General features: G+C 41.1%; 1 protein-coding gene across 5 annotated transcripts in view; it reads right to left on the bottom strand.

Annotated features, from left to right (window-relative positions):
* LOC143040771 (solute carrier family 35 member C2) overlaps positions 1-22125 on the bottom strand; it is a 260071-nt gene that overhangs the window by 184869 nt on the left and 53077 nt on the right. For all 5 annotated transcript variants that reach the window (XM_076212200.1, XM_076212199.1, XM_076212202.1 and 2 more), the window contains one exon: positions 18109-18242. In XM_076212200.1, coding sequence (XP_076068315.1) covers positions 18109-18242 — 134 coding nt within the window. The remainder of the gene's footprint in view (positions 1-18108; positions 18243-22125) is intronic.

The following is a 22125-nucleotide window of genomic DNA, read 5'->3' as shown; positions in this document are numbered from 1 at the left end:
GATCTACACTGCCGTGCACGCCATATGACTGCGGGTCATACAGCGATGCGGGTCTTGTGTGGATTTTCACTAAGGTGTAAGGGGGTGCGGGTCATATAACGGTGCGGGCTATAGTCCGAAAAATACAGTACAACGCAACATTGACGGTATTAACATGAAAAAACATGAACTCGAACACTTTCTTAAACAACACAACATACACATTACAATTATACAAGAAACAAAACTAAGACACTCACACAAAACACCATCATTTCATAATTACACCACCATCAGACAAGACCGGACCGACGGCAATGGCGGTGGACTCATCACCCTGATCCACCACTCCATCTGTTTTGTGGACACAAGTACCACAACCAAAATTCTCCTCCCTAACACAGATAACACTACAGAAATCCAATCCATTCGAATCCGCACAGGCAACAAATCAACACTGACAATAGTTAACATGTACATTCGCCCCCAATCATCCCCCACAGTTCCAAACACCTTCAGGCCTCAATTTAGCCAACTAGCCTCAATCCCCAACCTGATCATGGGTGGTGACTTCAACGCCAAGTCGTCTGCCTGGTATGATATACAGACTCAGTTTGACTCATTGACTATCATGAACAACACACATAATCATACACATATCCCACACCAAGCCCTATACATTCCCTCCTCTCCTGATATCACCTTTTACTCCCCCTGCCTAACCCCAACAACATCTTGGAGAGTGGTCGGAACCCTTGGTTCTGACCACCTTCCAATCATCATCACCAAAACAAGATGCACCCCAGTTGGCCACAGACACACTTACACCAATTACAAGAGAGCTAACTGGGAAGCTTTTACTGAAGAGACAGAACAACATTTTGAAACACTTAACAGTACACCAATCACAAATATAAACAATGCTGTGCACACTTTTAATACAATCATACAAAACGCAGACAAGAGATACATCCCTAGAGGCAACAGAAAATCACACAACCCCAACTTCACACCAGAAATCCAAGGCCTCATCAGACAACAAGACACACTTAAACACAATACCCCCACACCTATCCCTCAAAACATAGCAGACCAAATACAAACACTAAACACTGTGATTGCCAATAAAATACACGAACAAAAAACACAAAATTGGCAAAACTTTATCAATACACTTGATCACAAAACAAACACCAGCAAATTGTACAAAACACTCAACAGCATTACACTATCCAACAGTAACACAACACGCTCTCACGCAGCAATAATCTCAACAACAGACAATCTACCCTCAAACAGACAACAAGCAAACACACTCATAAATCATTTTGCACAGACAAGCCATCTCACTTCTCACCCTGACGACCGACACACTATTCGACATAAGAAAGACTTTCCCACAGACTCAGACTATACACCCTTCATAGACAGTCAGACAAAACACATAAGAGTAATACATAATCTCAAGCACTCATCTGCCTGTGGCCCTGATAACATAAGTAACATCCACCTAAAACACATTGGACCACAAGGTATACACGCACTCACAAACATTGCAAACTGCAGCTATTCACACAACACTATACCTGACATCTGGAAGCATGGTAAAATAATCATCACTCCAAAACCGAACAAAGACCCAACAATCCCAACATCGCACCGCCCAATCACACTTCTCTGCACCCCCTCTAAAGCCATTGAACGACTAATACTTCAACTTGTCACACCACATATTCCCCTTGCTGACTCACAACACGGTTTTAGGCCACTACACTCCACAAACACTCTTCTGATAAACCTCACACAAAGAATTTTAGATGGCATCAATTCAGATAGGCCCCACCACAGAACACTTCTTATTACATTAGACATTAGTAAAGCTTTTGATGCTATCCCCCGCCACAACCTAACAAATAAAATATATAACACAGACATGCACAATAACACCAAAAGATGGCTGGCCAATAATCTGGCAGGTAGGAATGCTTATATGTCATATAATGGCCAATCATCGCACATCAGAAACATTAACCACTTCACTACAGGACTTAAATCTCGCGGGCAGCAGCCAATGCCAGCCGTACGACGTGTCGTAATAATACTCGCATCATAAAATATAGTCACGGCTTATATCGATCGTTCTCTCTTTCACCCCTGAATTTTGAAAACCACAGAGAATGGGATTTAGAGCAGATTAGGGAGAATGTAAAAACACAGGGGCGACTACAATAAATATAATCAAGACGCCGATATGGCAGCGTCGCGAATCCACTTGCTCCTCATGACGCCTACGTGTGCGGCACCGTATGGAAGGGGTTAAGAATGGAATACCACAGGGATCTGTCCTATTCCCCACGCTCTTTAATCTATACATGCATCACTTACCCACACCAGACACCTCAGAAATACAAATTTCTTCCTACACAGACAACATAACAATCACATGCACACATTGTAACACAGACAAAGCTGCAGAAATAATCCAGCCATACCTTGATACACTCAACACATGGTTCATCACAAACAGATTCAAAATAGCTCCATCCAAATCTACAGCAACACTTCTCACCAACTGGACAATAGAACACAAATACATACCTCATCTCTACATCAACAACACTCTAATACCACACACAAACACACCGAAAATTCTTGGTGTAACATACGATACATCCATGTCTTTCAAACAACACATCACAAACATAAAAAACAAATGCACACCTAGACTTAACGCACTAAGTCAATCACTGGAACAACATTCGGACAAAACAAAGAAACTAACACAACAATATACAAACAATGCATACGCTCAGTGATGAATTATGCGAGTCCTGCATGGGCTCCTAATCTCAGTGAGACACACCACAACACCCTTCAAATCATACAAAACAAAGCCCTAAAAACAATTACAGGCTGCACAAATACAACACCTACAGACCATTTACACCATGAAACAAAAGTCCTCAAAGTCAAGGACCACCTCGACATGAGAGACACACAAACACTTGCCGCAGCCACCACAAATACATCACACCCACTATACTACATAGCAGAACACCCACACACACCAAGAAACATTAAAACAACACCCAAAGACCTGTATCACACACAGATACTCTCTTCACTTCCTCCACAACCACCAAATACCAGCCTCCGGAAACATATTCATAATCATATCACTCACCGCTCCATTAACACACTGAAAGACAACACACTGCTGCATGCCAGACCCCCTGATATCCACCCTTCTGAATCCTCTCTCCCACGATAGGACAGAGTCCACCTGGCCAGACTGCGGTGCGGCCACCACCCAGCACTTCTAAGCTACCAGAAGAGGCTGGATGACCGCATTGTGAACAGCTGCCCAGGATGTAACACTTCACCCCATACCATACAACACATAATGGAAGACTGCATTATACACAATCATGCACGCAAACAACACAACATACACTCTATAAAGGATTTGTGGGAAAACCCAGTTTCGGCTGTGGCATTCCTTGGGGAGACGGGACTGCTCGGACAGACAGTCTAGGGAACGACAACAACAACAACTATGGTAAATAATGAACTAATATTTGCTTTTCCTATACTTTTCCGAGCAATCTTTCATTTTATAACAGTATTTTTTTTTATGCCGATAATAATAAACTGTGCAATTTTGCTACACCACCATGCCTGAACTATGGTAAATAAGTCTAATATTTGGTTTTCTATAATTTCCTATGCAATCTTTCATTTTACAATATTGAACTTATTTTTCAGTACTTTTTTAATGCCGATAATTAATTGCACACCACGGGTATGACCACTGGAAACTTATTGAGCAGTTTACAGGTTACAAGGAAAAGTAGGAGGGTAGGTGGTGGGGTACTCACTACTTATATGAAGAAGAAAAAGAAGATAGTTGGGAGTTCCGTGATAAAGTTGAGGGGCTGTCTCAATACTGAGACCAGATGCAGGCCCTTTGGAGCTGCACCCTTTTCTATAGTATACAGGAAAGGAGCAATGCTCGTTGGGCCCTGTCTCCTATTCTCTAATTTTCTAACATACCTTGACTCAAATTCATGTATGGTTCCAACTTAATCTATATCTTTGATTTCCAATTTTATTTAGATTTGAACTAATGTATTGTTTAAGATTGGGCTATATCACCATCTAAGCTATTTCACACATGGAAAACTGTATTTCTTCACATTGTTTTGACATGTGGTCCTTTCTAAATTTACTTCCATGAACTAAGTCTTAAAAGTTCTCCCATCTTTAATCAGATTTCTTCTATCAATGCAATCTATCCCCTTTAATGATGTGAACACTGTAATCATGTCACTTCTTTCTCTTCAATCTTTCGAAGTTGGTAGACCCAGTACTTTTAGTCATTCCTCATATGGTTTATCTGCCAGGCTGGGGACCAGTTTGGTTACTGCCCTTTGTATTCTCTCAGTCTTGATTATATCCTTCACTCTGTGTGGGGACCATACTACTGATGTATATTCCAGTCTCAGACATATCAGGGTTTCAATGAATTTTTTTCATCATCTCTTCATCTATGTAATAGAATGTCCTTTAATCTTCTGCAGTAGTCCATATGTCTCCCACAATTCTGCTGATATGTCTATCAGGTGATAGGTTGTCTTTTATGAACACTTCCAAGTCTTTCTCCCCTTTCACTTTTGTAATGGGTTCACTTCCTAAGGAATAGTTTAACCCCTTCCATACGGTGCCGCACACGTAGGCGTCATGAGGAGCAAGTGGATTCGCGACGCTGCCATATCGGCGTCTTGATTATATTTATTGTAGTCGCCCCTGTGTTTTTACATTCTTCCAAATGTGCCCTGAATCCCATTCTCTGTGGTTTTCAAAATTCGCGGGTGAAAGAGAGAACGATCGATATAAGCGGTGACTATATTTTATGATGCGAGTATTATTACGACACGTCATACGGCTGGCATTGGCTGCTGCCCGCGAGATTTAAGTCCGGAGTGAAGTGGTTAAGGATGACCTTTTGCCACTATTGCCCATTTCTAGTACTTTGCATTTTTTGGTAATGAACTTCATTTCCCATTCTTGGCTCCATGCAAAAATAGTATCCAGATCTTTTTGCAATATTTTACCATCCTCATGATTTTTGCATCATCTGCAAGCATTTTGTTCCTTCCATCATGACATTAACATAGACAAGAAACATTATTGGTGCAAGCACTGAACCTTGTGGAACTCCACTCATTACTGCTCTCCAGCTTGACACCTTGTATTTTACCACTGTCTTCATGTATCTTTCCTTCAAAAAATGTTTAATCCCTTCTAGTAGTTTGCCTCTAAGTCCTCCAACATGCTCCAATTTCCACATAAGTTGACTATGATTTACTTTATCAAATGCCTTCTCTAGGTCCAGGTACATGCAGTCCACCAGTCCCTCTCTCTTTTGCAGCCCATCAAGCACTCTCAAGTTAAGGCTTAAAAGGTTCGATACACATGACCTTCCAGATCTGAAGCCAAACTGACTCTTTCAAAATGTTCATCTTTTCAAGATATTTGGTCCATCAGTGTTTCACAATCCTTTCACATAATTTTGCTACTGTGCTGGTTAGTGACACTGAGTGTTTCCTTTTCTCCACATTTATGAATTGGCACCCTCTTTGGCCTTTTCCAATCAAGTGGCACAATGCCTTCTTTCAACGAAAATGTAATAAGACTATGGATCTTGTCCACTAGTTGTTCCCTACATTCTTTAAGTACCCAATTTCAGATCCCATCAGATCCTGAAGCTTTTGTCAGATCCAATGATCCCAGGAGATTGAGCACTTCCCTCATTTGTACATTTATATTTGCTAAACCGGCAGAGGTGGAAGGAGTGAATATGAGGGGGCGTCCTAGGATGAGATGGATGGATGGGGTGAAAGGGGCATTACAAAAGAGAGGAATGTCTGTGAAGGACGGGTGGAAGAGGACAGAAGGTAGGGGTGAATGGAGAGGGGTTGTGTATAGATGATGCTGTGATGTATGAGGAGTGGGTGAGTGATGGGGGGTGAGGAAGTATGTATGAAAAAAAAATTGACGCAGCCCGAAGGGATTTCTCCCCGTCCTCATCTTTTCTGCATGGGGGGACAGAAATTTATGAAGCGGCCTTGCTGTGGATGTGCTGTGTCTTGCGACACTGCTTCTGACCCCATGGCAGTGGACAGGATGCAGGGATGACCTGTCATCCAGGAGGTGCTAAGATAAGGAGGGAGGAGGGTGGTGGGAGTGGAATGTATAGGAAATGGAATGGGTGGGAGTGTTTTCTATGCCTTTTTCTTTTTGGCTAAATTAGCTTTACACGGAATAAGTGGTAGCCTATTAAGTTGGACTAGTAATTGGTTGAATGGTCGAAAACAGAGAGTTGTTTTAAATGGACAAACTTCTAGATGGAAAAATGTTACAAGTGGAGTTCCTCAGGGTTCCGTTCTTGGGCCACTTCTATTCATAGTATATATAAATGATATAGACCATGGACTAAAATCTACTGTTTCCAAATTTGCTGATGATAGAAAACTGTGCTGAGTGGCAAATGACCACTCAAACCAATTAGATATTCAAGAAGATTTAGATTAATTACAGCAATGGTCTGAAAAGTGGCTAATGAAATTTAACACAAGTAAATGCAAGGTAATGCACATAGGTAAAAATAACAGTAAGTACAATTACAAGTTGTTTGGAAATTGGCTAACAAAAGTGGATAGTGAAAAAGATCTCGGCATAATTATCAGTAACGACCTCAAATCATCCAAGCAGTGTATTTCAGCCTCTGAGAAAGCAAATAAGATTCTGGGACTGATTGCGCGATCTTTTGATTTCAAAAGTCCATCACTCATTAACAAGCTATATAAATCGTTAGTTCGTCCACATTTGGAATATGCTGTTTCCGTATGGTCACCGAATCTCATTAAAGACATTGACAGGCTGGAAAAAGTACAACGGCGAGCCACAAAATTGATTCCAAATATCAAAAATAAATCATACGAAAATTGACTAAAACACATGAATCTATTTTCCCTAAAAAAGCGTAGACTCAGAGGTGACTTGATACAGGTCTTTAACCCCTACCATACGGTGCCGCACACGTAGGCGTCATGAGGAGCAAGTGGATTCGCGACGCTGCCATATCGGCGTCTTGGATTATATTTATTGTAGTCGCCCCTGTGTTTTTACATTCTCCCTAATCTGCTCTTAATCCCATTCTCTGTGGTTTTCAAAATTCACGGGTGAAAGAGAGAACGATCGATATAAGCGATGACTATATTTTATGATGCGAATATTATTATGACACGTCGTACGGCTGGCATTGGCTGCTGCCCGCGAGATTTAAGTCCCGTAGTGAAGTGGTTAAGATTTTAAAGGGAATTGACAACATCAAAAGTGACCAAATTTTCACATTGAATGAGAATCAGACAAGAAACAATGGTCTCAAACTGTCCGGAAATAGATTCAATTTGGAAGTGGGTAGAAACAACTTTGCCAACCGTGTAGTTAATGAATGGAATAAACTTCCTGCACAGGTAGTGCAATGTAGTTCAGTTTGAAGCTTTAAGAATCATTTAGATAAATACCTAAGTAAGATCCTGTGATGATTATAATTTAACTTATATTATTTGTTTTTGTTTTGTTATCTTTTGTCGGTCTGATTTTCATTTATCATTAGTTATATGTCAATTTATTATTATTTACTATTTACCTGTTTGTTTATTATTTAACTATACCTATGCATTTATTTATGTATTTTATTTGTTATTTATATTATTATAGTTTTTATTTATTATTTTATTATTAATATGATTTTTTTTTTTCGCATCCGACCTAGATATGGATCAAAAGGTCTCCTGTCGGTATGCTCCGCCTTTGTAATCCTTTGTGTAGGGGGGAAAAGCCATTGGTATATGTATGTGTATGTAAACCTGGTTTTTGTTCCCTTTGCTTTTTTCAAAAAGTTGTGCTCTTTTGTGAAGACCAACTGGAAACCATAAAGGATTTAGGGAGAAATGTCAATGTAATAGTACTGGGAGACCTTAATGCTAGGGTAGGAAATGGTCCAATTGATGGAGTGGTTGGGAAATGTGGAGTTCCAGGAAAGAATCGTAGTGGAGAGTTTATGGTGGAAATGTGTCTAGAGAGTTGATGATAGCAAATAGTGTTTCAGAAGAAAGTCAAGCATAAGTACACATGGGAGAGGGTGGTGGATGGAAGGGTGGTACATAAAGCGTTAATGGATTATGTAGTGGTAAATAGGATTATGATAGGAAGAGTTAAGGATGTACATGTTCTAAGGGGAGAGGGTGGGGGAATATCAGATCATTTTTTGGTGGAAGGTAAGTTGAGAGTGGAGGATAGATGGAGAAAGAGGAAAGGGACAAAAGGTAGGGAGGTGCTTAGAGTGAACTCTTTAAATGAAAAGGAAAAGGAGAAGTACAAGAAGCTGAAGGAGGAGTGGGAGGGAGTGAAGGATAGAGTAGAGGTAGGTGTGGAGGAGGAATGGGGATGGTTCAAGGAGGGAGTCACAAAGTGTGCAAGGATGGTGTGTGGAACAAGAAGGATGGGAGGAAATAGAAGGAAGGGTAGTGAATGGTGGGATGAGGAAACAAAGAAGGTTGTAGAAGAGAAGAAGCAAGCTTTCACGGATTGGTTACAAAATAGGAGGAGGGAGTCATATGAGAGGTACAAAGAAAAGAAAAGAGAAGTAAAGCACAAGGTAAAGGAGGCAAAGAGGAGAGCAGATGTGACGTGGGGTAAGAGCATGACTGAAAATTTTGAAAGTAATAAAAAGATATTTTGGAAAGAGATTAAGAGAGGAAGAGGAGGCGAATCAAGTAGAGAAGAAAACGTAAAAGGTGCAGAAGGAGAGATGATAATGGAAGAGAAGGCAGTAAGGGGAAGATGGGCAGATGATTTTAGGGAGTTGCTAAATGTGAAGAAGGATAGGGAGGGAAAGATAGTTGCAGTGGGAAATGCGAAGAAAATGACCGTGATGAGTGAGGAGAATGGAGGAGAAATAAGGAAGGATGAAGTGAAGGAAGTTGTTAAGATGATGAAAGAAGGTAAGGCACCTGGTCTGGATGGATGCCATGCAGAATGTCTTAAAAAAGGAGGTACAGTGATGGTGGACTGGCTGGTGAAGTTATTTAATGTTTGCTGGAGAGAGGGTAGAGTGCCAGAGGACTGGAGGAGTGCCTGTATAGTTCCACTTTACAAGGGAAAAGGGGGACAAGTGTGAATGTAGTAGTTTCAGAGGGATTAGCTTGTTAAGTGTAGTTGGGAAGGCTTATGGGAGGATCTTGATTGAGAGGATTAGGAGAGGAACAGAGGGAGTAATTGGTGAGGAACAGTGTGGATTTAGGATGGGTAGAGGTTGTGTAGATCAGATTTTTGTGGTAAGACAGATATGTGAGAAAGCTGTAGGAAAGGGGAAGGGTGTTTTTCGGGCTTTTATGGATCTGGAAAAAGCTTACGATAGGGTAGACAGAAAGGCACTGTGGGAGGTTATGCAGATATATGGGATAGGAGGAAAGCTTCTAGGAGCTGTCAAGAGTTTTTATGAGAGTAGTAGAGCTTGTGTCAGGATTAGAAATGGAGAGAGTGAGTGGTTCGAGGTAAAGGTGGGACTTCCTCAAGGATGCGTTATATCGCCCTGGCTGTTCAACTTATACATGGATGGGGTAGTGTGAGAGGTAAATGCAAGGGTAGTGGGTCAGGGATTGGAGATGGTTAAAGAAAATGGAGAAAAGTGGGAGGTGAGCCAGCTGTTGTTTGCTGACGACACTGCGCTTGTGGCAGGATCGGAGGAGGGATTGAGCAAGTTGGTGACAGAGTTTGGGAGAGTATGTGATAGAAGAAAGCTGAAGATAAATGTGGGTAAAAGTAAGATGATGAGATGTACAAGGGGTGAAAGTGGCAGTAGACTGGAAATGAGCATTAACCACTTCAGTACGGGACTTAAATCTAGCGGGCAGCAGCCAATGCCAGCCGTATGACGTAACGTAATAATATTCGCATCATAAAATATAGTCGCCACTTATATCGATCGTTCTCTCTTTCACCCGCGAATTTTGAAAACCACAGAGAATGGGATTCAGGGCGCATTTGGGAGAATGTAAAAACACAGGGGCGACTACAATAAATATAATCAAGACGCCGATATGGCAGCGTCGCGAATCCACTTGCTCTTCATGATGCCTACGTGTGCGGCACCGTATGGAAGGGGTTGAGGGAGAGCGACTGGGGGAAGTGGATAGTTTTAGATACTTGGGTGCAAATGTGGCAGGAAAAGGTGGAGTGAAGGTGGAGGTAGAATGTAGATTGAGAGAAGCGAGAAAATGCCTTGGTGGATTGAAGAGTGTAATGAGGAAGAGACATTTGGGAATGGATGCTAAGAGGAGACTATATGAAGGAGTGATTGTGCCAACAGCACTGTATGGGGCAGAAACATGGAACATAAGAGAAGAAGAGAGAAGGAGTTTGAATGTGTTTGAGATGAGGTGTCTGAGAAGTATGATGGGGGTTAATAGGCTAGATAGAGTGAGAAATGAGGAGGTGAGGAGGAGAACAGGGGTGGAAAGGGAGTTGGGAGATAGGGTTGATGAAAGAGTATTAGGATGGTTTGGACACATGGAAAGAATGAGTGAAGAAAGACTAGTAAAAGTGGTATGGAAGGCAGATGTGGAGGGAGTGAACATGAGGGGACGTCCTAGGATGAGGTGGATGGATGGGGTGAAGGGGGCTTTGGGGAAGAGGGGAATGTCTGTTGAGGAAGGACGGGAGAGGACAGAAGACAGGGGTGAATGGAGAATGGTTGTATATGGATGATGTTGTGATGCATGAGGTGGAATGGGTGGGGGGATGGGGGGTGAGGTAGTATGTGTGAGCAAAATTTGACACAGCCCAAAGAGAATTCTCCCCGTCTTCTCCATTTGTGCATGGGGGGATGGAGAGGGGGGGGGTCGCCGATTTAATGAAGAGGCCTTGCTATGGATGTTCTGTGTCTTGCGACACTACTTCTGACCCAGGGCAGTGGACAAGGTGCAGGGATGACCCATCATCCAGGAGGTGCAAAGATAAGAGGGAGGGTGGAGGGGTGTATTCAGGGATGGAATGGGTGGGAATGATTTTATGCCTTTTCCTTTTTGGCTACCTCCCCTGTAAGGGGGAAAAAGCCTTGGTATATGTATGTATGTAACTGGAAACCTTCATTCATTATTTCTGCCTGGGCTGATTCCTCTTCAAAGAACTCACCATCTGCTATTAACTTGGTGATTTTTTCCCAATATCTCAATTTACCATTTATGAACCTATAAAACAGTTTTGGTTCATCTTTGCATTTTTCTACTACACCTCTTTCCAAGTCATTCCTATTTTGTTTTTAGGCTTATTTTGTTTTATTGCCTCTTTTCTTTCAACATTTCCCAAGCCACATCCCCGGCCTTTATCGCAGTCTCGCACTTTTTGTTAAACCAGTCCTGTTTTTGCTTTTTCCTTTCTTCTCTAGTCTTTGGCACATGTTTGTTCACTCCGAGGTTGAACATGTCAAAAAAGACATTTACAACCTAAGAGTGAACAAACATGTGCCAAAGAGTAGAAACTGTGTCTTTTTGAAGTTGGTAATGGTGAGTGGGTGACAGCCATAAGTTCTCTAAGGACAGCACCACACTTTCCTTGCCAATCTGACTTTCACTGTGTCTTTGTAAAGGCAGGATACTTAAATTCTCTATTATGCTGGTATCAAATAGAACAAAATCTGCAGTTTTTAATCCTCAGTTTAACAAACCTGCCTGGCACTGGCCATAAAATAAGTATTACCACTACTATGAATGTATTAAGTTAGCCTCTCATGGGTTCCTTTCCTCAGCAAAGTAAAATCACCCCTGCATCTAGATATATTTTCTTTTATGCAATGCCTTCCCTTTAACTACTTTGGTACATGTCAAATTCTCATGTGCAGCATTGGCTGCCATATGTACAATTCATCCCACTATTTGTATTATAAAATATAAAGTCACTGCTGTATTACTAATTCTCTTTTATTCTGAGTAATAATAAACACAGAAAACATGATCAAACCAGTTCACAGAATCTGGTAGTAACTCATGTACAACTACAAAAATATGTATAATGAAGATGCTAATGCCAGCATTCTTGTGTACCCACTCACGCCACATGAAACCTATGTATGCGTCATCGAACTGAAGTGGTTAAAAATCATGAGATGGTATCACAAAATCTAGTCCTTTAGTAGTCAAGTATGTCTTAATTAAAAATATATATATATACAAATGAATAAATCAATCAAATTACAATAATAATAATGATATATATCTAATATCAAGAATGCCCTTTTTTGAGGACTGTCAATCTAATCCAATTACAATGTGGACTTGATGGCCTTGCTTAATCAAAATTATGAACTTCATGACTGCTTTTCACACCTCTTATACATCATTAAACAATTATCCCTCAGTCTCGACTGCAACCTCAAATTTTCCACTTCATATGAACTGCAGTTATATTTAAAATACATATCTAGAAACTTAAATTTCACAGCTGAAACTGTTAAAACAGTTTTCAGATATGAAATACATGAAACAAGAAAACCTGTCATAGATTTTCTTGTGAAACAATTACCAACAAGTAATAGCAATCCCAAAGGAATTGCCAGTCATTTCATAAATGTCACAAATTAACCTTCAAACAATTGAGCCTTGCAACTATATATGAATTGAAGTACAAAAAGCTTAGGAAGCAACATACCATGCATTTCACCCTTGAAACCCTTGTTGTCACCTTTAACCTCTTCAATACAAATTAAATACTCATGTGCCTGATGAACTAGGCTGCCTGACATATGATGATTTGATGATTCATCACTATACAAGCATTATAAGATATAAAGTTACATCTATAATACTCTTTCACCCTGAATACTGATAACCATAAAAAATGCAATCAAGCCTGTTCACAGAATATGGGTGTCCCTCATCTACAACTACAAAATAAATATAATCAGAATGCCAATGCCGGCATCCTCGTACTCTCACTTGCGCCTCATGATGCTGACATCAGTGTAATCATATGCTAAGGTTTAGAGCTCATGGTCTGACCAATGCCATATTATCTTATTCAGGCTAAAGAGGATCTGGGTATCTGATAAAGAATTATTATTATATACATATATATATATATATATATATATATATATATATATATATTATATATATAATATATATACATATATACATATACATATATATATATATATATATATATATACATACATACATACATATATGTATATATGTATATATATATATATACATATATATATATATGTATATATATATGTATATATATATATATATATATGTGTGTATATATATATACATATACATATACATATATATATTTCCATTTGGATCATAAGAGGCGAGAAGAAAGGGACGGGGAGTGGGACTAGGCATCCTTCTCCTTGTAGCCCCACAGGGGACATTCCTAAACAAAAAAGTAAAGGCATAAGAGGGTCTGGGAGTTTTCCGACCAGCACCCTGAGGTTTGGGTCTTTTAATGTGCGTGGATGTGGTACAGATGAGAGTAAAAGGGAAGAGATAGGTAGTATGTTTGTGAGAAGAAAGATGATGTGTTGGCTTTGAGTGAAACTAAGTTCAAAGGGAAGGGTGCGTGTAAGTTTGGGAGCGTAAGTGGGAGGTTATCAGGAGTGAAGAGAGGGCGAGGGAGGGAAGGGGTGGCTATTCTAGTAAGTGAAGAGATAGGTAAACGTGTAGTGGAGAGGAAGGAGGTTTCCTCAAGGATAATGTGGATGAAGGTGAAACTGGGAAAGGAGATGTGGGTCTTTGTAAGTGTATATGGGCCTGGCAGTGAGAAGAGTGTAGAAGAAAGGGAGGCCTTCTGGATAGATTTAAATGATTGCATAGAGGATTTAGGGAGAAATGTCAATGTAATAGTACTGGGAGACCTTAATGCTAGGGTAGGAAATGGTCCAATTGATGGAGTGGTTGGGAAATGTGGAGTTCCAGGAAAGAATTGTAGTGGAGAGTTGATGGTGGAGATGTGTCTAGAAAGAGAGTTAATGATAGCAAATACAGTGTTTCAGAAGAAAGTCAAGCATAAATACACATGGGAGAGGGTGGTGGAGGGAAGGGTGGTAGATAGAGCACTAATGGATTATGTAGTGGTAAATAGGACTATGATAGGAAGAGTTAAGGATGTACATGTGCTAAGGGAAGAGGGTGGGGGAATATCAGATAATTTTTTGGTGGATGGTAAGTTGAGAGTGGAGGATAGATGGAGAAAGAGGAAAGGGACAAAAGGTAGGGAGGTGCTTAGAGTGAACTCTTTAAATGAAAAGGAAAAGGAGAAGGAGTACAAGAAGCTGAAGGAGGAGTGGGAGGGAGTAAAGGATAGAGTAGAGCTAGGAGTGGAGGAGGAATGGGGATGGTTCAAGGAGGGAGTCACAAAGTGTGCAAGGATGGTGTGTGGAACAAGAAGGATGGGAGGAAATAGAAGGAAGGGTAGTGATTGGTGGGATGAGGAAACAAAGAAGGTTGTAGAAGAGAAGAAGCAAGCTTTCACAGATTGGTTACAAAATAGGAGGAGGGAGTCATATGAGTGTTACAAAGAAAAGAAAAGAGAAGTAAAGCAAAAGGTAAAGGAGGCAAAGAGGAGAGCAGATGTGACGTGGGGTAAGAGCATGACTGAAAATTTTGAAAGTAATAAAAAGATGTTTTGGAAAGAGATTAAGAGAGGAAGAGGAGGTGAATCAGGTTGAGAAGAAAAGGTAAAAGGTGCAGATGGAGAGATGATAATGGAAGAGAAGGCAGTAAGGGGAAGATAGGCAGATGATTTTAGGGAGTTGCTAAATGTGAAGGAGGATAAGGAGGGAAAGATAGTTGCAGTGGGAAATGCTAAGAAAATGACCGTGATGAGTGAGGAGAATGAAGGAGAAATAAGGAAAGATGAAGTGAAGGGAGTTGTTAAGATGATGAAAGAAGGTAAGGCACCTGGTCTGGATGGATGCCATACAGAATGTCTAAAAAAAGGAGGTACAGTGATGGTGGACTGGCTGGTGAAGTTATTTAATGTTTGCTGGAGAGAGGGTAGAGTGCCAGAGGACTGGAGGAGTGCCTGTATAGTTCCACTTTACAAGGGAAAAGGGGGACAAGTGTGAATGTAGTAGTTTCAGAGGGATTAGCTTGTTAAGTGTAGTTGGGAAGGCTTATGGGAGGATCTTGATTGAGAGGATTAGGAGAGGAACAGAGGGAGTAATTGGTGAGGAACAGTGTGGATTTAGGATGGGTAGAGGTTGTGTAGATCAGATTTTTGTGGTAGGACAGATATGTGAGAAAGCTGTAGGAAAGGGGAATGATGTTTTTTGGGCTTATATGGATCTGGAAAAGGCTTACGATAGGGTAGACAGAAAGGCACTGTGGGAGGTTATGCAGATATACAGGGTAGGAGGAAAGCTTCTAGGAGCTGTCAAGAGTTTTTATGAGAGTAGTAGAGCTTGTGTCAGGATTAGAAATGGAGAGAGTGAGTGGTTCGTGGTAAAGGTGGGACTTCCGTCAAGGATGCGTTATGTCGCCCTGGCTGTTCAACTTATACATGGATGGGGTAGTGTGAGAGGTAAATACAAGGGTAGTGGGTCAGGGATTGGAGATGGTTAAAGAAAATGGGGAAAAGTGGGAGGTGAGCCAGCTGTTGTTTGCTGACGACACTGCGCTTGTGGCAGGATCAGAGGAGGGACTGAGGAAGTTGGTGACAGAGTTTGGGAGAGTATGTAATAGAAGAAAGCTAAAGATAAATGTGGGTAAAAGTAAGGTGATGAGATGTACAAGGGGTGAAAGTTGCAGTAGACTGGAAGTGAGCATTAAGGGAGAGCAACTGGAGGAAGTGGATAGTTTTAGATATTTGGGTGCAAATGTGGCAGGAAAAGTTGGAGTGAAGGTGGAGGTAGAATGTAGATTGAGAGAAGCGAGTAAATGCCTTGGTGGATTAAAGAGTGTAATGAGGAAGAGACATTTGGGAATGGATGCTGAGAGAAGACTGTATGAAGGAGTGATCGTGCCAACAGCACTGTATGGGGCAGAAACATGGAACATAAGAGAGAAAGAGAGAAGGAGTTTGAATGTGTTTGAGATGAGGTGTCTGAGAAGTATAATAGGGGTTACTAGGCTAGATAGACTGAGAAATGAGGAGGTGAGGAGGAGAACAGGGGTGGAAAGGGAGCTGGGAGATAGGGTTGATGAAAGAGTATTAGGATGGTTTGGACACATGGAAAGAATAAGTGAAGAAAGACTAGTAAAAGAGGTATGGAAGGCAGATGTGGAGGGAGTGAACATGAGGGGACGTCCTAGGATGAGATGGATGGATGGGGTGAAGGGGGCTTTGGGGAAGAGGGGAATGTCTGTTGAGGAAGAACAGGAGAGGATAGAAGACGGGTGAATGGAGAATGGTTGTATATGGATGATGTTGTGATGCATGAGGTGGAATGGCCGGGAGGATGGGGGGTGAGGTAGTATGTGTGAGCAAAATTTGACACAGCCTGAAGGGATTTCTCCCCGTCTTCTCCTTTTATGCATTGGGGGGACAGAGAGGGGGGTCGCTGATTTAATGAAGCTGCCTTGCTGTGGATGTGCTGTGTCTGGCGACACTGCTTCTGACCCAGGGCAGTGGACAAGGTGCAGGGATGACCCATCATCCAGGAGGTGCTAAGATAAGAGGGAGGGTGGAGGGGTGTGGAGTGTATTCAGGGATGGAATGGGTGGGAATGATTTTATGCCTTTTTATGCAAATGTGGCAGGAAAAGGTGGAGTGAAGGTGGAGGTAGAATGTAGATTGAGAGAAGCGAGTAAATGCCTTGGTGGATTAAAGAGTGTAATGAGGAATAGACCTTTGGGAATGGATGCTAAGAGGAGACTGTATGAAGGAGTGATTGTGCCAACAGCACTGTATGGAGCAGAAACATGGAACATAAGAGAAGAAGAGAGAAGGAGTTTGAATGTGTTTGAGATGAGGTGTCTGAGAAGTATGATAGGGGTTACTAGGCTAGATAGACTGAGAAATGAGGAGGTGAGGAGGAGAATGGGGGTGGAAAAGGAGCTGGGAGATAGGGTTGATGAAAGAATATTAGGATGGTTTGGACACATGGAAAGAATGAGTGAAGAAAGACTAGTAAAAGAGGTATGGAAGGCAGATGTGGAGGGAATGAACATGAGGGGACGTCCTAGGATGAGATGGATGGATGGGGTGAAGGGGGCTTTGGGGAAGAGGGGAATGTCTGTTGAGGAAGGACGGGAGAGGACAGAAGACAGGGGTGAATGAAGAATGGTTGTATATGGATGATGTTGTGATTGCATGAGGTGGAATGAGGTGAGGTAGTATGTGTGAGCAAAATTTGACACAGCCTGAAGGGATTTCTCCCCATCTTCTCCTTTTATGCAATGGGGGGGACGGAGAGGGGGGGTCGCCGATTTAATGAAGCGGCCTTGCTATGGATGTGCTGTGTCTGGCGACACTGCTTCTGACCCAGGGCAGTGGACAAGGTGCAGGGATGACCCATCATCCAGGAGGTGCTAAGATAAGAGGAAGGGTGGAGGGGTGTGGAGTGTATTCAGGGATGGAATGGGTGGGAATGATTTTATGCCTTTTCCTTTTTGGCTACCTCCCTTGTAAGGGGGAAAAAGCCTTGGTATATGTATGTATGTATGTATGTATGTATGTATGTATATATATATATATATATGTATATATATGTCAACTCTTTGTTCATTTTTTTTTTGGGGGGGGGGGGTTAAACATTATGGAACTCCTCCTGTAGGTAAGGCCAAAGATGGTGCTTCTTTAAGATGAACATTTTGATGCATAGAAGGTGGATGTGGTATATCTCTATTATGATCTTGCCTGGTACCATACAACTTTGAACAGCCTCCTTTCCTTGCCTCTCAATCAAATAGCAACACTCTTAGCCTCTCAGGCAGCAAGCATCAATTTTCGGCACATAGCGTGGAGAAAATGCATTCCACGACATGCTCACAAACATTCAACAACATCAAGCAGGGCAATTACTGCATCTTTACATTATCATTACTTTACCTTCCATGAAGACTGCAAGAGGAAGAAGGGATGCAGCCATCCAGGGTTGAATGTGGTATACCATATCAATGGGGTTGGTCAATCCAAGTTCGGTTTTCTGCATTACAAGTTGTGATAATGTCCATCGAAGACCACTTGAAAAACAAAATATTACTTGGTACAGAAAAACAAAAAGGAAAAGTGCTATTGCATTATTTATTGTTATGGAATATATGGGTTCCTCTATCATTGCCTTGCAAGACTACACAATTTGATTTCAGAATATGAACACTTTACCTCCAGATATTTGATGTTCATATAAATGGTCTCCATTACTTTTGATATCCTACATAATAGTACTGAGGACATTTGTATCCTTGATTTTAGAACAGTAGGGGAAGGGGGGGGAGCTGCCATGCTGGTCTAAACGAGAATGAAAGTTGGACAGAGGTTCAATGGAGCACTAATGACCTACAATCTACTCAAGGGGATCACTGGACAAGCAGCACAAAAACTCTACATCTACAAGGTCTGGCTGTGAGTAGCCAGTACCTGGTCTTCAGATTGGGCAAAGGAACTCACTCCATTTGCCATACCACTTCTCTCTTTCTATACAACGTCTGAAGTATCACAAGAGCATCACAGCTACCAGCGGACTGGAAAATACATCCTCAGCCAGCTACAGGATATCGAAGAGGAGAGAATGGGATAAATACAACAAAGAATCTCTCCCCTGGAACAGACTTACCCAGAGAGGACTGGGTTACATTTAACAGGGCAAGAGCAAAGGTTGAAAGGACCAGACAAAATGCTTAGATGGGATCAAAATCCCAATGAAACATGTCAGTGTGGTGCAGAACCACAGGCTATTCTCCACATTCTTTGTGATTGCCCCCTAAGTCAACCATGTTCTGACACCAATCTAAAGAAGGGAAACAATACTGTCCGCAAATGGATCGAGAGATGGCATGATAAGATTTGATTGACCCTCCTCTCCATCAATTTCTCCAAACTTTATTCTTGTTTTTCTTTTTTTTTACATACAGTGGCTAGTATCCCAGTGTTTACCATCCCAAACCTCCTATTAGCTGGAGATGCAGAAACCAAACCAGGCCCATACAATATCCAGCATATACAAAACCAATAATTTTGCACACACATCCATCAAATGCAGATGTCACTCTTGGTTCCACCTCATATTTAGTATATTCTCCAATACAAAAAAATACAAAAACAATTGCATGTGTCATCATCACACATATATATACCAAGGCTTTTCCCCCTTACAAGGGAGGTAGCCAAAAAGGAAAAGGCATAAAATCATTCCCACCCATTCCATCCCTAAATACACTCCACTCCCCTCCACCCTCCCTCTTATCTTAGCACCTCCTGGATGACGGGTCATCCCTGCACCTTGTCCACTGCCCTGGATCAGAGGCAGTGTCGCAAGTCACAGCACATCCAAAGCAAGACAGCTTCATTAAATCGGCAATCCCCCTCTCCGTCCCCCCATGCATAAAAGGAGAAGACAGGGAGAAATCCCTTCGGGCTGTGTCAAATTTTGCTCACACATACTACCTCACCCCCAATCCCCCCACCCATTCCACCTCATGCATCACAACATCATCCATATACAACCATTCTTCATTCACCCGTCTTATATCCTCTCCCGTCCTTCCTCAACAGACATTCCCCTCTTCCCCAAAGCCCCCTTCACCCCATCCATCTATCTCATCCTAGGACGTCCCCTCATGTTCACCCCTCCACACCTGCCTCCCATACCTCTTTTACTAGTCTTTCTTCACTCATTCTTTCCATGTGTCCAAACCATCCTAATACTCTTTCATCAACCCTATCTCCCAGCTCCCTTTCCACCCCTGTTCTCCTCCTCACCTCCTCATTTCTCAGTCTATCTAGCCTAGTAACCCCCATCATACTTCTCAGACACCTCACCTCAACACATTCAAACTCCTCTCTTATGTTCCATGTTTCTGCCCCATACAGTGCTGTTGGCACAATCACTCCTTCATACAGTCTTCTCTTAGCATCCAGCTTCACCTTCATCCACATCAACCTTGAAGAAACCTCCTTCCACTCCACTACACGCTTACTTATCTCTTCACTTACTAGTATTGCCACCCCTTCTCTCCCTCATCCCCTCTTCATTCCTGAGAATCTCCCAACTACACTTCCAAACTCACACTCGCCCCTTTCATTTTAGTTTCACTCAAAGCCAGCACATCCATCTTTCTTCTCACAAACATACTGCCTATCTCTTCCCTTTTACTCTCACCTGTACCACAGCCATGCACATTAAAAGACTCAAACCTTAGGGTACTAGTTGGAAAACTCCCAGACACTCTTATGCCTTTACATTTTTTTAGGAATGTCCCCTTTGGGGCTACAGGATCAGAACTCCTAATCCCATCCCCCATCATCATCAGTAATAAGGAAACATAAACCAAAAAGGGGAAGAAAAGAACAAATTAAAAGTGGCATACACAAACATGGTCAGTATGATTTCTGGAATAAATGACATGTTAATAGAGAAACCAGACATAATGGGAATTGTGGAGACAAAATCTAAATGTCCTATATCATCAACTATGGTGGGGTAAGGTCCATACAACCATTGGGTGAAAAATAAAATGGATAAACAGGGGGGGGCGAGGAGTCATGTTACTGACTAGAAAGGGCTTAAATGTGACAAAGATAACAGAAGGAAAAGATAATGTGGAAATGATTATGATTAAAGTGGTAAATGGTAATATGAAAAGTAAAAATTTATAGTAGTATATATGCCACTAAAAACAAAGGCTTGATCTGATAGTGATCATTCGCAATTACTGGAAGATGCAAAGAATGCATTATCTGAGTTAGTGATAGATGGAGGAAACACAGTAATTATGGGTGACTTTAACGCAAAGGAAATAAATTGGGAATAAATGACAGTAGAAGGTGGAGAGGAACTCTGGGGCAACACTACTGGATATGACCATTGATTATACATTGACCCAATGGGTCAAGGAAAATACCAGATATAGAATGAATGAAGAACCATCGAGACTAGACCTACTATTCACACCTGAGCCTGAAATCGTGGACAAAATGAATTACAAGACACCAATTGGGAAGTGACCCCATACTAAAAGAGTTCAAACTAAAAGAACAAAATTATGTGAGAAGAAATGAGAAACATGGAGAAGGAAGATTAATGTACAACAAAATGGACTTTGTAAAACTTAGACATTTTTTCAAAACACCAATTGGGAAAAAATTTCAAATGAAGAAACAAAGATGGAAGAGAAATGGAACATATTAAAAGAAAAATACAAGGAGGGAACAGATAAATATGTACCAAAGAAGAAACAAAAAAGGGTTTACATAAAGTACTGGTATAACAAAAAGTGTAGTGAGGCTAAAGATAGAAGAGACAAAGCCTGGAAAAGATGAAAAAAAGAACAAAAAATTACCAAATGCCAAACATACATCAAACTGAGAAACAAATATGTATATATACACAGGGAGGAAAAAAAGAAACCACGAAAAAGATATAACAGATAAATGCAAAGACCAACCTAAACTATTTTACAGATATGTAAATGATAAACTAAAAGACAAACACAAAATAGTGAAACTGTGTGAAGGAAATAAAAAAATATATAGAAGATATAGAAATAGCTAAAGTTATGATCAGGCATTTTAGGTCAGTACCTATAATTAAAACCTCACAAATTTGGGAGGAAAGACAGCTAGGAAGGTCCCCCGAATTGAAAGAAATATCAGTGACAAAGAAAGAAATAAAGAACAAAATAAAAAACCTTGACGTCAAAAGTCACATGGGCTAGATGGAATTGCAAACTGGATATTGAGAGAGTGTATAGATGAATTAATAGACAAAATACACAAGATAATTGACTTCTCACTCAAGGAAAGAAAAGTACCACAAGATTGGAAAAATGCAAATATTGTACCAATACACAAAGGAGGAGATAAAGAAAATCCAACAAACTATAGACCAGTTTCCCTTACAAGCAC

Source organism: Oratosquilla oratoria, chromosome 29 (assembly GCF_046742065.1).
Source record: "Oratosquilla oratoria isolate Oo_2021 chromosome 29, ASM4674206v1, whole genome shotgun sequence".
NCBI classification, from domain to species: Eukaryota; Metazoa; Arthropoda; class Malacostraca; order Stomatopoda; family Squillidae; genus Oratosquilla; species Oratosquilla oratoria.
This window is presented reverse-complemented; position numbering and strand designations above follow the sequence as displayed.